The sequence below is a fragment of the Phascolarctos cinereus genome, unplaced genomic scaffold (assembly GCF_003287225.1).
Source record: "Phascolarctos cinereus isolate Bilbo 61053 unplaced genomic scaffold, phaCin_HiC Scaffold_7;HRSCAF=346, whole genome shotgun sequence".
Classification (NCBI taxonomy): Eukaryota; Metazoa; Chordata; class Mammalia; order Diprotodontia; family Phascolarctidae; genus Phascolarctos; species Phascolarctos cinereus.
In genome coordinates, this window is record NW_027556180.1 from 113,571,798 (window position 1) to 113,586,600 (window position 14,803).

General features: G+C 35.1%; 1 protein-coding gene across 1 annotated transcript in view; it reads right to left on the reverse strand.

Annotated features, from left to right (window-relative positions):
• The window catches only part of KLHL1 (kelch like family member 1), a 535,364-nt gene that overhangs the window by 104,522 nt on the left and 416,039 nt on the right, over positions 1–14,803 (reverse strand). Inside the window, exon 7 of the mRNA XM_020992473.1 lies at positions 6,493–6,717. Coding sequence (XP_020848132.1) covers positions 6,493–6,717 — 225 coding nt within the window. The remainder of the gene's footprint in view (positions 1–6,492; positions 6,718–14,803) is intronic.

The following is a 14,803-nucleotide window of genomic DNA, read 5'->3' on the forward strand; positions in this document are numbered from 1 at the left end:
TTGGCTGTAATCCTATCTCCTTTGACTTCTGGAATACCATATTCCAAGCCCTCTGGGCCCTCTGGTCTTTTAATGTAGAAGCTGCTAAATCTTGTGCTATCCTGATTATGTTTCCACAATACTTGAATTGTTTCTTTCTGGCTGCTTGCAATATTTTTTCCTTGACCTGGGAACTCTGAAATTTGGCTACGGTATTCCTAGGAGTTCTCCTTTGGGGATCTCTTTCAGGAAGTGATTGGTGGATTCTTTCCATTTCTATTTTACCCTCTAGTTCTAGAATATCAGGGCAGTTTTCCTTGATAACTTTTTGAAAGATGATGTTTAGGCTTTTTTTTTTTTTAATGATGGCTTTAAGGTAGTACAATAATTTTTAAGTTCTCTCTCCTGGATCTATTTTCCAGGTCAGTTGTTTTTCCAATTAGATATTTCATATTGTTTTTTTGTTTTGTTTTACAGTGTCTTGATTTCTCAAAAAGTCATTAGATTCTATTTGCTCCATTCTAATTTTTAATAAAGTATTTTCTTCAGTGAGCTTTTGGAGTTCTTTTTCCATCTGGTCAATTCTGCTTTTTAAGGCATTCTTCTCCTCATTGGTGTTTTGGACTTCTTTTGCCATTAGGTTAGGCTATTTTTTAAGGTGTTATTTTCTTCAGTATTTTTTTGGGTCCCATTTAGCAAGCTGTTGACTTGTTTTTCATGATTTTCTTGCATCACTCTCATTTCTCTTACCAGTTTTTCTTCTACTTCTCTCACTTGGTTTTCAAAATCCTTTTTAAGCTCTTCCATGGCCTAAGACTAATTCATATTTTTCCTGGAGGCTTTGGGTATAGGAGCTTTGACTTTGTTGTCTTCTTCTGGTTGTATGTTTTGATCTTCTTTGTCACCAAAGCAATATTCTATGTCTAACTTTTTTTTTTGCACAGTTTGCTCATGTTTCCAGCCAATTACTTGAGTTTTAGTTTTTGTTAAGGTAAGGGTCTGGCTCCAATGTGGAGAACGTACTCTTCCAAGCTTCAGGGGTTTTGTGCAACTGTTTTCAGAGATACTTCTAGGGACCTGCAAATTTTCAGTTCTTCCAAGATGGTATGATGAAAGGCAAGGTGTTTACTCCTTTCCTGGACTCTACTGTGGTGTATGAGTGACTGCAAGCACTCTTTTCTGCCTTGGAACTGTAAGAAGGATTCTCTCTGCATAGCCACTATAAGCTCCATCACACCAGCACTCCTCCTCACCTCAGGACTGCCACCCGGAACTGTGACCCAGATCTAAGCACGGGCAAAACAAGAGATTCCTGCCTTAGCAACAATCCCACTCTAATAAGCTACTTGATTCCCTCTCTGTGGGCCAAGCTCAGGAAGCAGCCACTGCTCCAAGGCTGTGCTGAGACTGGGTCTGGGACCTAGCTTCTCTCTTACTGTAGCAACAGACTTTTCCTAGTGACTTTCTAAGTTGTTTTTGGTGTTTTTGGTTTGAGATGTCTGCAAACTGCCATAGCTGCCCATGATTCAGTCCTCTGAGGCCTGCTGCAAGTTCGCTGAGGCCTGGTCTTTGCCTATACCCACACTGAACAGTGTTCCTCTCCCAGTCTGGTGCAATAGACTTTTCCAATCAACCATCTAGATTGTCTTGGGCTGGAAATTTGTTTCATTCTGTCTTTTTGTGGGTTCTGCTGTTTTAGAATTTGTTTAGAGCCATTTTTTACAGGTATTTGGAGGGGTTTAGGGGAGAACTCAAGTCACTGCTTTTACCCTGCCATCTTGGCTCTGTACTTCCACATCATTTTTTTAAAGTTAAAATTTAGAAATGAAAAGATTTAAATGATACCTTAACCTCAGATTAAACAAAATTATGTAATTAAAACTGTGTCTAACATATATTTAACATAAGGCTGCTTCAGGCAACTATAGGAATGGTTACAGATATCATGGTAAGGTAGATCATGATACTTTCCACTGAAATGACTCTGTTAAATTAGATGTTTGTAGGGTACAATAGTTGGGACATTCTAAAGCAATATGAACCTCATGTCTTAGAAGTTGCTTTAAAATTTACCACCTTGGAAATGATTACCAATAAAGGCATAATGTTCAAAAGATCTTGAGATCAAAGATTAGAGTTGGAAGATGAACCAGGGAGATAATCTTGTCCAAAGATTTTATTTTAAAGATGAGGAAATGGAGGCCTAAAGAATTTGTGACTTGCCCAACCATATAGTTTACAATAAATGAGAAAGTCAGATTTGTTCATGTCCTCCAATTCCAAATAAAACTTTTTTTTACTATATCTCACCATTTCCCTTATTTCATAGGGCAGAAAAAATACATGAAATCTCATTTATGTTCTTTTTTTTTTAATATTTTTCCATTAGTTCAATGTAGGAAAAGCATACTTGGAAAGTATTTTCTTATCGTAGTTATTGTCATCATCCTCTTCCTCCTTTTCATTCTAATCACTGCCAGCATTTTAGTGAATAGCTTCACATATGCTGTGATTTAAGGGATATAAGTAAGGACCTCCTTTATACACAAACATCTTATTCATTGGCCTGCTATGACTCAAAATTCCATCAATGGGGAAATATTCTTAATAATACTTTTATGATTGCTCTATTAAAATGTAAATATTCCTGTAAGTGATTCCTCAAACTATAATATTATAGGTGGAGTTAGGTAGGAAAAAAAAAAAAAGGAAGATAGAAGGCTGCCTAGATTCTAGGAGAAGATGAGATACTAAAGAAAGCTAAAGAAAACATCTATTTTATAAATTTATGTTAGATTGATTCATGTCCTAATCATTTTCATCATATACCAGTTCATTAGCATCTTACTAATTTCTATTCATGACTAAGTGATATCTTCTAAAATTTCCTTTTTATTAGCAAGTAGGAAAAAGTGCACGTAAGACATGGCAAGGTTGTATAGGACAGTATAGCCCTGCTTTCCTCCACAAATACTACACCAAGACCCAGAAAACACATTACACTGAACTGGTAAATTCAAGAAAAAATCACAGTAAGCTGTTTTTTTTTTCTAGTCATGCTCTGTACAAGGAGACAAACAAGGAAGTTTTCAGACAATGGGGAGTGGGTTCAGGCCAGAAAGACAAAACTAAAACCCTTTAGGTATAGAAATTAAACTGAAGATATCAGTTGCATAATAGGGCAAGAAGAGGTCCTAGTCGCAGAACCAAGGGCTTTGATACTTTGTACGGAACAGATAAAATATATAAAAGGGAAGCTATGTTCCTCATACCCCAGAGCTGGTTCACAGATCCAATATGCACAGAGTGGGGGGTCTTGAATGTAGAGAGTGGAGGACAAGGGCACAGAGCAGTTATGGGACTGAGGCTGTGAATTGCAGAAGGAACTGGAATAAAAGGAAGGAACAGTTGTGTGCCTTTGCCTATAGAAGCAGAGCAGGGTTTCAGATACATCCCTTAGTCCAGTTTGAAGTCTGCAGAAGACTAATTATGGAAAGGAACTGAGTCCAAGAGCAATCATACAGTTCTATCACTCTGAATCTATAGAATCTTCTAGCTAGTTAACAGCAGTTTGGTCTAGCAGCAATCTATTGGAGCTCCAAACAGGTGCAAGCCTATAGTTGTGTTGCTCAGACACAAACAGAGGTCAGGATCTTGCAAAGTTCAGATCAGGAAGGAAGCAACCAAACTTTGCCCTGGATCAGCCTACTTTGACTTCACCCAAAACATGCGGGTGCACTGCTTAATCTGCCCCTGAAATCCCTGAAGAATATAGTACTCAATTTCTACAACAGTAAGAACCTATATAATATAAAGCAGGACAGAACAACACCCAAATGTTTTTTTCCAGCAGTGCATAGGCATGGCCCTGATGTAAAGTGCAAATTCAGGATGTAAAGCTTGAAAAAAGATGAAGAAAAAAAGAACCCCACCATAAAAAATATTATGGTGACAATGATGCCCAAGACAATACTTCACAAGAAGAAAACGACTTCTAAATATCTTCTTGGAAAACCTCAAATAAAAAGACAGCCTGACAACAAGTTCATCTAGATTTCTTGGGGTATGTGAGTGGCTGGGGGGAGAGAGAAAGACAGAGAGAGAAAGACAGAGAGACAGAGAGGCAGAGAAAGAATGTTATTATATATGAAATAAGAAAAGTAGAGGAAAGAAATGGGAGACCAATGAGAGCTATGGAGGATAGAATAAATTCCTGGAAATAGAATTTACAGCTTAGCGCAAGAGACATAACATTTTATCTTTAAAAATTAGATGAACGAGACAGAAGTTAATGGCTCCATGAGATCACAAGAAATATTAAAACAAGAGCCTGAAAAATAGAAGGAAATACAAGATGCCTCATAAAAAAACAGAACTGGAAAAACAATTGAAAAGAGATAATTTAAGAATCTTGGGACTATCAGAAAGTTGTTACCAAAAAAAGAGAGCCTTGACATTGTATCTCAGGAAATTTTCAGTGAAACTGTTCAGATCTCTTAGAACCAGAATGGCAAAGTGAAAATAGAAAGAATTTTACCAGTTACCTCCTTAAAGAAATCCCAAAATAAAAACCTTCAACATCATCATGACCAAAATCCAAATCTTCCAGGTCATAGAAAAAACATTACTTATGGCCAGAAAGAATTCAGTTACTAAGAAGTTGCAGTCAGGATCATAGAGAATTTAAGGGAGGTATAAAAATTTTAAAATGTACATATGCATATGTCAGCATATATGCATGTGTTTCTGGGTAGATAGGAGGTGAATAGTACATTCATCATTAGTAAAATTAGAAACTACATATTTGACCTTTAACACCTCAGTGCTTGTGGAATATAGGAAGAAATGGAAATGGTCAGAAAGAATACAAAGATGGGGCTACTAGGTGGCACAGTAGATAGAGCACCGGCCTTGGATTCAGGAGGACATGAGTTCAAATCCGGCCTCAGACACATAACACTTACTAGCTGTGTGACATTGGGCAAGTCACTTAACCCCATTGCCTAACCAAAAAAAAAAAAAAGAATATAAAGATGAGATGAAGAGATGAAGCAGATATAGTAACACAATTTTGATATGTAGTATCAATACAGTAAGAAAGTTCTATAAATCTGCAAGCCTTTGGACTTTTTGTTCTCTAATCCTAAAGTCCATTTTCTAAAATGGTTTTCAGTGTTCTCCTCATATGCTTTGAAATCACCAAGTATCAGTGTTGTACATACTGACTTGATTGGAAGATTTTGCCTACTTTTCCCTTCATTTGATAAGATACATCCACATATATTTAAGGTATATTAATGGAAGTACTTTTATTTTGCTTTTAATATTAAGATGAACAAAGGTCCCATGGGATATTTCTTGCTGCATTTCAATGTAAAGGACCAAACTCTACCCTTTAACTACAGCACTACATGTGGAATCAAGAAGAAACCTGGTTTTAAATCATGTCTCAGACACTTAGTCACTGTGTGACCTTGGTCAAGTCATTTAGCCAATCTGTGCCTTAGTTTCCTGATCTTTAACATGAGAGGATAGGATCTGATGGACTTTTAGGTCTCTTTGAGCTTTGAATTTATGATGATTATGATAATAACAAAAGAATAGTTTGAGACATTTTTCTGTTAACTCCAACTTCCTTAAATCTTTTGGTTTTATTTTCAGCAAGATTAACAGTATTGACATAGTTCAATTCTTCTATTACTGTGTTAACTCTTTGGTGACTGGACAAGGATTTCATGTTTAGGATAACAACATTTAAAATGAAACTTACAAGTTACAAATTTGGAATTTCTTCTCATCTTCTCTTTTTTGCCACTCTGCCATCATCATGATAGACACAACACCGAGAACCATTTCCCCCCCCCTTTTCTTTTGTTTGTTTTATTGCTTGCCATGTCCAAAGAATCAGTTTATTAGTAGCCATTCTACTGGTGCTGAGACATCCCATATTTTGTTTAGTTTAAAATTTAAAGAGTTTTGTAGTAACTCAATAAAAATAACCAAATGATTTGTCATAGATAGCTAATTTACAAAGGTCTAAAATGTTGCACCTTAACTTGATTCTTCCCAAATTTCCTCTTTACACATCAATGACAGACAGCATGAACTGTCAGACAAATTTACTCTGCTAGTCTAGGAACTGCTTTTTTTCTGTAAGTTTAATAATATGTTACTTTTATTGTGATCTAGACATAATAAACATAATTTGGACTTAAAAGAAATGCAGAGGTCTTAAAAGGACTTCAGTTCAAACTCCTGCTGGCTTTCATTCTACATCTTGATTGTAAAAGTAAATGGATGAAGTGGTAGTGTCAACAAAATATATAAACAACCAGAGTTACTATTACGTCAATTTAGCTATAAATCAAGATTTGCTTCAGATAAAACCAAAATTCAGATTATTCACCTCCAAATAATTGACAAGATATGGTCGTTGAACATTTCAACATGCATTTTACATTATAAACCAAAGCAAATGCAAAATATAACATCTTTAAATTTTGATATCCTTACCTAAACCATGCCTGTGTGTTGACATTGGAGGTAAAACAGTCCAAGTCTTGGTTTTGGGGTTGTAACACTCAACTGTGTTCAAGGTCTTTAAGCCATCCCGACCACCAATGACAAACAGCTTTTCATCAATGACAGCCACACCAAACTGTAACCTTCTGCCATTCATCACTCCTGCCTGGATCCATAAATTTGTTCTGAGGTCATACTTCTCAATAGTTGTAGCACCTGATAAAGCATACAATAAGATCATCACCAATTCCAATTGACTATATAGCTGTTGCATGATACTATACAAATTGGAATAAGAATTATATCTACCACAGTCAGTCTCCCTTAAAACCAAAATAAAAGCAAAAACAAAGTTATTAAAATTCATTTTCTTGGCATCCCCCTTATGGCTTGCTAGGTAATGGGTATGTTTTCTTGTCCAACTGACATGACTGGTAAATTTGTTCGATAGTCTTAACAGCCAAGGTGCCAGGATCTTGATTGGATTGGCAAACTACTATTCATGGTCTAGCTATTTTGGCTAGTTTCACCTCCTAACTAGAACTACAGCTTGCCAATCAATTTAGAAAAGAGATACGTCTGAGTTAGGGAAAGCTTTCTAAATGAATGCTTTAGAATTAGATTTTATTGAGTTATATGTTATGCTTCAAGAGTTTCTAATGAAAGATATTAATAATAAAATATATTTCAGAAAGCTTGACTTTCACTATAACAAAATGAATTTTATGGTGCCTTTTAATTGATATACTAAAACTTAACTCTCAAATGGCTTTCCTGTTCAGTTGAAAGCTATTTTAACACTTATTTAATATCATTTTAGAGTTGAAAATTTTATTTAAATTATGTAACTGATTCATACATTAAAAACAGAGATGGAAATTAATTTCTTGCTAATGATGACATCTCTCAATTAAGGACCTTATTTGATTAAGGATGTAATATATAAGTAAACAGATACAGAATATGTTAATCTCAAAGAATGGTAAAAGTGATAAAAAAAAAAGTTAACCCAGTGCTTAAACTTTTATAAAGTAAATCCTATTAATCATATTGTATAGACAAATGTTTACTTAAAACATATTGGTGAATATTTATATGATTTACTATAAGTTAACTCACCACTAATAAATAGCTTTGACTATTTAAAATGTTTACAACTCTATGGAAAGCAATAATTTCAATATTCATTTATTTCTTAAATTGGGATACTCATTAACACAGACATGCACACACTAATACCAAACATCATGTTATCAGTAGTTTTGGCTTAATTGAACTAAAAGTATAAATAAATAATATTCAATTCTATTTAAGTGTACCTGAGCTGTAATAATATAGAAACCCAACTGGGTATATTAAGTCCCTTGCTAGTTTTCAGATACTATAAAAATATGAACTAATTTCCACATTCAATTAACTGAAGTGATTTTTTTTTCTTAGGAGATCTGAATTTAAAATTGAAAGTTGCATAAATGAATTAATCTTCTGATTATACACAACAATGAGGAAATACAATGTTCTTTATATATAATTATCTGAGGAGAGTGCATATTAGTATGACATAACACGAAGATAATTATCTTCATTAAAAGTTTATCGTATTACACAGCATTCTATAAAGCTAAAATCCTCAGGTATACAAGTAGAATATTTTCCATATTGGACCTGTTACAGGGTAAACCAGTTTGTTGAACAGAAAAGTGTCATTATTCATTTAGACTTTGTCTAACTTTTCATTCGAAGTTTAATAGTATTCAGTAATAATTTGGAATTATACTTAAAATTTTATTTTCTGATTATATGTAGCATTCCTCCTTATCCCTTTTATTTAGTATGTTGCTGTGTCCCTGACATACTGTGGATAGATTTCTCCTCCTGGTTGTAATGAAAAGATAAGACCTTCAATGATTACCCTCTCAAAAGAAAGATGGTAGTATCTTAGAGTAGAATGAGGCTGTGTTAGTCCCTAAAGTTGCCTTGGACCTTGCAGTTGAAAGAATGAGTCAAACCTGGGTTGATCTTTAAGGTTATATTGCTCAGCATCCTACTTAATATATAACCTCTTTAATCCATAATCAGTGGTTATTTACTTTTTACTTGGGCATTCCTCTGGTGATGAAGAGTAAATGATTTGGTGTTAAAAATTGGCATTCTGGTTGTTTAGAAATTGTTGTCAAGTTGTAGAGATAAAGATTGATTGGACCTGAGATTTCATTGTTATAGGGATCTCCCAGGTAAATTAACTACCCCTTCCAATGCAGGTCAACACCTTTCCTTCAATAGTCTCAGAGCACTGTATTGGACACTGAGGTTAAGTGACTTGTCTTAGGTTCAAACGGCCAGTGTGTCTTAGATGCATCACTTGACTCCCGGTCAAGTTGTACTTTTACTAAATGGTTGTTTTATATGTATGGGTATATACATATGCACATATTTACAACATATGTGAGAGGTAACATGGCATAGTGAATATAGAACAGCCAGCCTTGGGGTCAGGAAGGCAGTCATGCAAACCCTGCCTTTAACATAAGACATAGGTTAGGTTACTTAATCTCTGAGTTTCCCTAGGCAATTCTCCAAGACTATATATTTCAAAGCAGGTGCCAATCTGCATTTCTTGATCCAATTTCCTTACTAGAAAATGACACCATGTCAACAAGATTTTATTAAGCACTGATTATATGCAGGCACTGTGCTAAGTGCTGTGGACATAGAGAAAGGCAAAATTAGTCCCTATTCTTAAGGATCTCACAGTCCAATGGGTAAAACAAAATGCATCATGCAAAAAACCCATACACATAAACATATATTAGATATATTCATGTATTGAATATCTGTATGTTCAGTAATTTTGATTCATGTCCAACTCTTCATGACCCCATTTGTTTTTGTTTTTGTTTTTTGGTAAAGATACTGAAATGATTTTACTATTTTTTTCTCCACCTCATTTTACAGATGAAGAAACTGTGGTAAGCAACGTTAAGTGCCTTTCCCAGGGGCAGAAATCTTGTAAGTGCCTGAGGCCAGATTTGAATTCAGGAAGATGAGGTTTCCTGACTCCCAACCCAGCACGTCATCCACTATGCCACCTAAATCAGTATCTATATCTATTTATCATTTATCTCTCTACCTTTGAGGCAGAACTTAAATACTGGTCTTCCTGACTATAAGTCTGGTTCTGTATTAGCTATGCTATGCTACCCCTCATATATGTGTATATACTTACATGCATATAGACATGCATATTTGTATATATGGGGCCTGTGTGTGTATATATATAAACATTTACATACACATAGACTCACAAAAATGGTAGATGAAAGGTAATCTTAGAGTGATCACCCCCATACACAAAAGCATTGCACAACATTCAGTATTCTCTCCCTATATATTATACCCTAGGCTACTCACCTTGTTTATCTCTACTTGTAGCTCTGAATAAACTAGATTTTATACAACAAAGTTTTGATAATAATAAATTATGAGCATATAAGTTAATCAGATGAGTAGATAAATGAGTAAGCCTTTATTAAGCACTTACTATAAGTCAAGTACTGGATGAAAGATATGTTAAAGTCACATTTTATCTGTCTGACATTTCTCTTATTTTCCTATAAATTTGGCCATATCCCACTCAGGTTATCTTATGATTTAGTTTATTATCTAATTGCAAAAAACTTTTCACTCCTAAAAAATTCTTTCCCATATGTAAAATGTCATTTGCTAGTTATACAGATTTTTAGTGAAATGACTGGTCGAATGACTGCTTGCCTGGCTGACTGTCTGACTGACTGACTGAATGAATGCAGCACTGAAAAAAATACATCAGTTCCACAAACAAAGTGCTTACTACTATTTAGCATGTACTATGTGGACCAACAGAGATGAAGATTTATTATACATTTTATGGGCTTGTTCCCATTCCCATTCCACCCCCCCCATCTATGAATGTGTAAAATTATACCTATACATACCTGTATCTGTAAAACTCTGTTGGCCACTTAGCTAGCTCATATTCAGAGCCTCAAAGCTGCAAGGGACTTAGAGAATTCACCACCCAGCATAGAAAAGATGCAAAGAACATATATAACCAGGCAAAACACATGGAGGTAATATACATAGAGAGAGCATACAATGTAGAATCCTGTGCCTCAGAATTCCTCAGGAACTGCCTGGTTCAGCCAAAGAAACTCACAAGTGATACAATAGAGCCGTTGGTTTCCTCTTTCAATGTCATCAAACTATTCTCTGCTGTGCTCTAATGGGAATCAAATCTCTCCTTTCCACTGAGCATGTGATCATTGCCAAGAATGTTGTCTCTTTGTACCAACGTAGGTGTAAATCTATAGAGGGCTATAGCCAATCAGGAAGACCTAAGTTCAGATGCTCATACCCTCACTAATTCTGAAACCATGGACAAGTTGCTTTACTTTTTTCAGCCTCACCTCATCTGTAAAATATGGATAATAATAGCACCTACCTCATAGGGTTGTTGCAAGGATCATATGATATAACATGGGAAATGCTTTGCAAACTTTAAAGCACCATTATCAATACTTGTTATTACTATATTCTCAGGTATCACATCTCTGTTCTCCACTGAGCATATCATCCTCTCTACTGGTCTTCCCTCCTTGTTTTGTAGTCACTACTTCTCTTTACTACCCATTTCTTGGCTTCATCTCTTTAGGTCCCTACTGGATATCTCAGTTTCCATTAGCTGAGGTACAGTAATGAGAAAAATTCTCCTTGAAAAGGGTAGGCTGATAGCTCTTTATTCAAAGTAAAGGTCTCATAACAAAATTTCGTACAACCATATGTTCTTCAATGTTCATAGTTTTGCCTGTGCCATCATAATTTTAAGTGTTCTGTCTCAGGTACTCAATGTTGTACATTAGATCACCTCTAAGTGTTTCACACTTCAAAGCTAATTCACTCTCTTCCCTTGTCTTTTTTTCTTCTTCTTCATCTAATCACCCTCTTTTTCTAAGTCAAATTTATGCCATACTATTTGTTCAAATCTCTGACATAAGATTGGTTTAGGATGCATATACTATTTTGGACATTCTTGAAGCATCAGTTACTACTCTTGTTATTTCAAATTGTTCTTCAACTCCCTCCTGCCATGAAATCTGCTCAGATTAATCTAAAAGAAGGCAGTGTTTTCCATCTCAACCTAGTCAGTCTATGCCTCATTTTTATCATTCGCCTTTTACTCACTATGTTAGGCACTTTTCATTTTATTTTCATGTATAATAATAGTTCTTTACTTTAATGAATCTTTTATCTCATATGGTTATCCCCTGCTAGTACAAATTGAGACCCTTCCATGCCTCTTTATCCACTGTAGTTTGTGTTTCTGTGATCTTACAGATACTCTAATCAATCAATTAATGAAATCCACAAGTATTTATTGAGTACTTACTAGGTTACCAAGCATGTCTAAACATTGTGAGTTTAAATATAAATTATGGGGGAAAAGTCTCTACTCTCAGAGTATATATAGGACACACATGAAAAAATGTTGATTATTTATTATTCTAACATATACACTTTTCCAAATAGTGTTTCTATTGAGTATAAATCTTTAAATGGCAGGAAAAGTGTCTTAATGACTTTTTCCCAAGAGCTTGGTGCAATGCCACTACACGTAGACATGTGTTAAATGCTTTTTGATAGTGTTAATGATGGTAATAGTGATCAGCACAGCTCTGAGCTGAGAAATTCCCAAGCATCATAGATAATGAGTCTACAAATACAGACTAAGCCAAAGCATGAAGTTATTTTTTCTGCCACTGAGGCTTAACTACCCTTTAGGGGGAAATTAAATAATAAAGAGAGTAAAAAGATTGTTGCTAGGGAGTTTTATTTTCTACTTTTTTTAATAAATGTTCCTTGAATATAAATTCTAATTTAATAACAATTTCCTAAATAAATACAGTTCCATAACATAATAAATTATATTCCCATAATGAATAACAGTTGTTAGGAAATAAACATTTCCTGATTTGATTTTTACTAAAAAATACTTCAGGATTGGATGTACTTTATTCATATTTATTTGAGCTTTGCTAACCTTTATTTGAGGACTGCAGGCACTTTAAGAAATGGGTGGAAAAGATGCCTAGCTTGACAGTGGTTTCTCCATGTATTATCGAATGCTTGCCTGAAATCCTGATCAGTAATACCTTACTATAGTCGCAGTGACTTATAAGAGTTTCCTACTGCCTTTATGTAGATTATGTACCCTAGAAAGGCTTTGTACCTTTGGCATAGACAGCTACTGCCACAAAGCAATATTAACAGAAGCCCTAAGTGATCCTTATATCCATGTTGACTTATTTCAAAAGGATGTTTGAAATTAGCCTCACTTCAGGCACCAAATGTGTAGTTTTCCTAACCATCTCTAAGGCTTTTACTTTATACTCTCTCTGCCAGCCTCTATTGAGCTGGCAATTTAAATCAGCTCTAGGAAGTTTGTCTTTCCTTGCCAGTCTCCTGACACATACTCAGTGGGAGTATGATCAAGTCTGTGTACACACCTCCTACCTTATGCCCCCTCACACAGTGTCTTGGTCCTGTGGGGCTGTATATGAGTCTTATTATGGAAGAGAACTGCATTTATTAATATTTTGTGCACATTCGTAGCCAACATGATCAAACAGAATTTATTAAGTACCCATCAGCACATGATACTGTGCTGGGCACTTTACCAAAATGTATTTATTTAATATTCATGGTGCATTCATGATGTGTTGGGTTCTATACAGAAAGTATCTATACACTCTGACTGCTCAAGGCCAAAATTCAGTTATTGGTTTTTGAGTTGAAAGTGGAAAGAATTTGATTTCTTTTTCTCTCATTTTTCATCTTTTTTTTTCTTACCATTGTAATGAGTGATCTTGCTTGGTGATCCCTTGGGGACCCTGCCTATTTGTAATGAACACAAAGTTCATGCTAAGTAGATAAAAAGAGGGGAGCAGGGAGTCTCAGTTCTCCTGAAGATTAAGTCCTACTTTTTCTCACTATTTCACAAGAATAATAGCAGCTTTGTGTCAAAGGAAATTTACCAGGTCATCATGTATTTCCAATAACCGGTAGGTATCAATCCAATTTTAAAATACTTTTAGCAAAGGGGGTACAATGATGTTCCTCAGATCCTCCCTGCAAAATATTTTCCCTAACATCTAAATAACTTTAAACCAAAATATGCAGCATGAGATTCTTTTGTGTCTCCCCAAATTCTACAGATATAGATTTCTGAGGTTTCGTCTAAAACCTCAGGATTTTAGACTAATAAAGAAATGATACAGGAAAAAGTACCTGTGTATAAATATACATTGGCACTTATCTATGCATAGGCACCCCTCTTCCAATATAGATACAGAGAGTAGCTGCGAAGTAGAAAGTCTAACTGTTGAGACACCCCAAAGTTTACAGCAGATGAGAAAGAAAGGAGACAACAGAAGAACCCATGCCTTCAAAACAAAATGTATGCTGATACAAAATGTCTAGGCAAGAAGCAAGATTAAATAGAGGTCCTATTACAAGGAGGTAAATTTGACCTTATATTTATCATTGAGACATTGCAATATAACATATGAATGGAATATGATTCTAGATTGATATATTTTATTTGAAATAATAGAATAATTGGAAGACTGCAGGAAATCAGAGTTTAAATGTGTTTTAAATAAGTAATTATGTGAGTAAATACAGAACTGGGAATACCAGAATGTGGAGGCATGTGGAAAACATTTGAGTGACAATCAATTGCAGAAGAAAGACTATTGCCATCACAGTATATTAAAGACCACCTAGACCAGGGGTTGGGAACCTGTAGCCTTAAGGCCACATGAGGCCTTCTAGATCCCCAAATATGGCACTTTGACTGAATCCAAACTTCACAGAACAAATTCCCTTAATAAATGGATTTATTCTGTAAAACTTTGGCTCAGTCAAACGGTCACACCTAGAGGGACCTAGAAGGACACATGTGGCCTTAAGGCCACAGGTTCGCCACCCCTGACCAAGATGGAAAGAATAAGTAGGTGAAACAGATCATGTCAGGCACAAAAGCATGCAAGAATAGTGGTGATAACTTTAATAATTAAGTCTGCTGGATCTCTTTCTCTCTGCCAAAAGACCAAGCACATAATAATTTTTTCATATGTCTTAATCATGATTTTATTTTTCAAAAATGAGAGGGACAAAAAAGGGAATTTCTTTTTTGGATTTAATTCCTATTAACAGTAAGAAAATGCTTGCTGGGATGAAAATAATGAGTATTTGGGTGGAAATG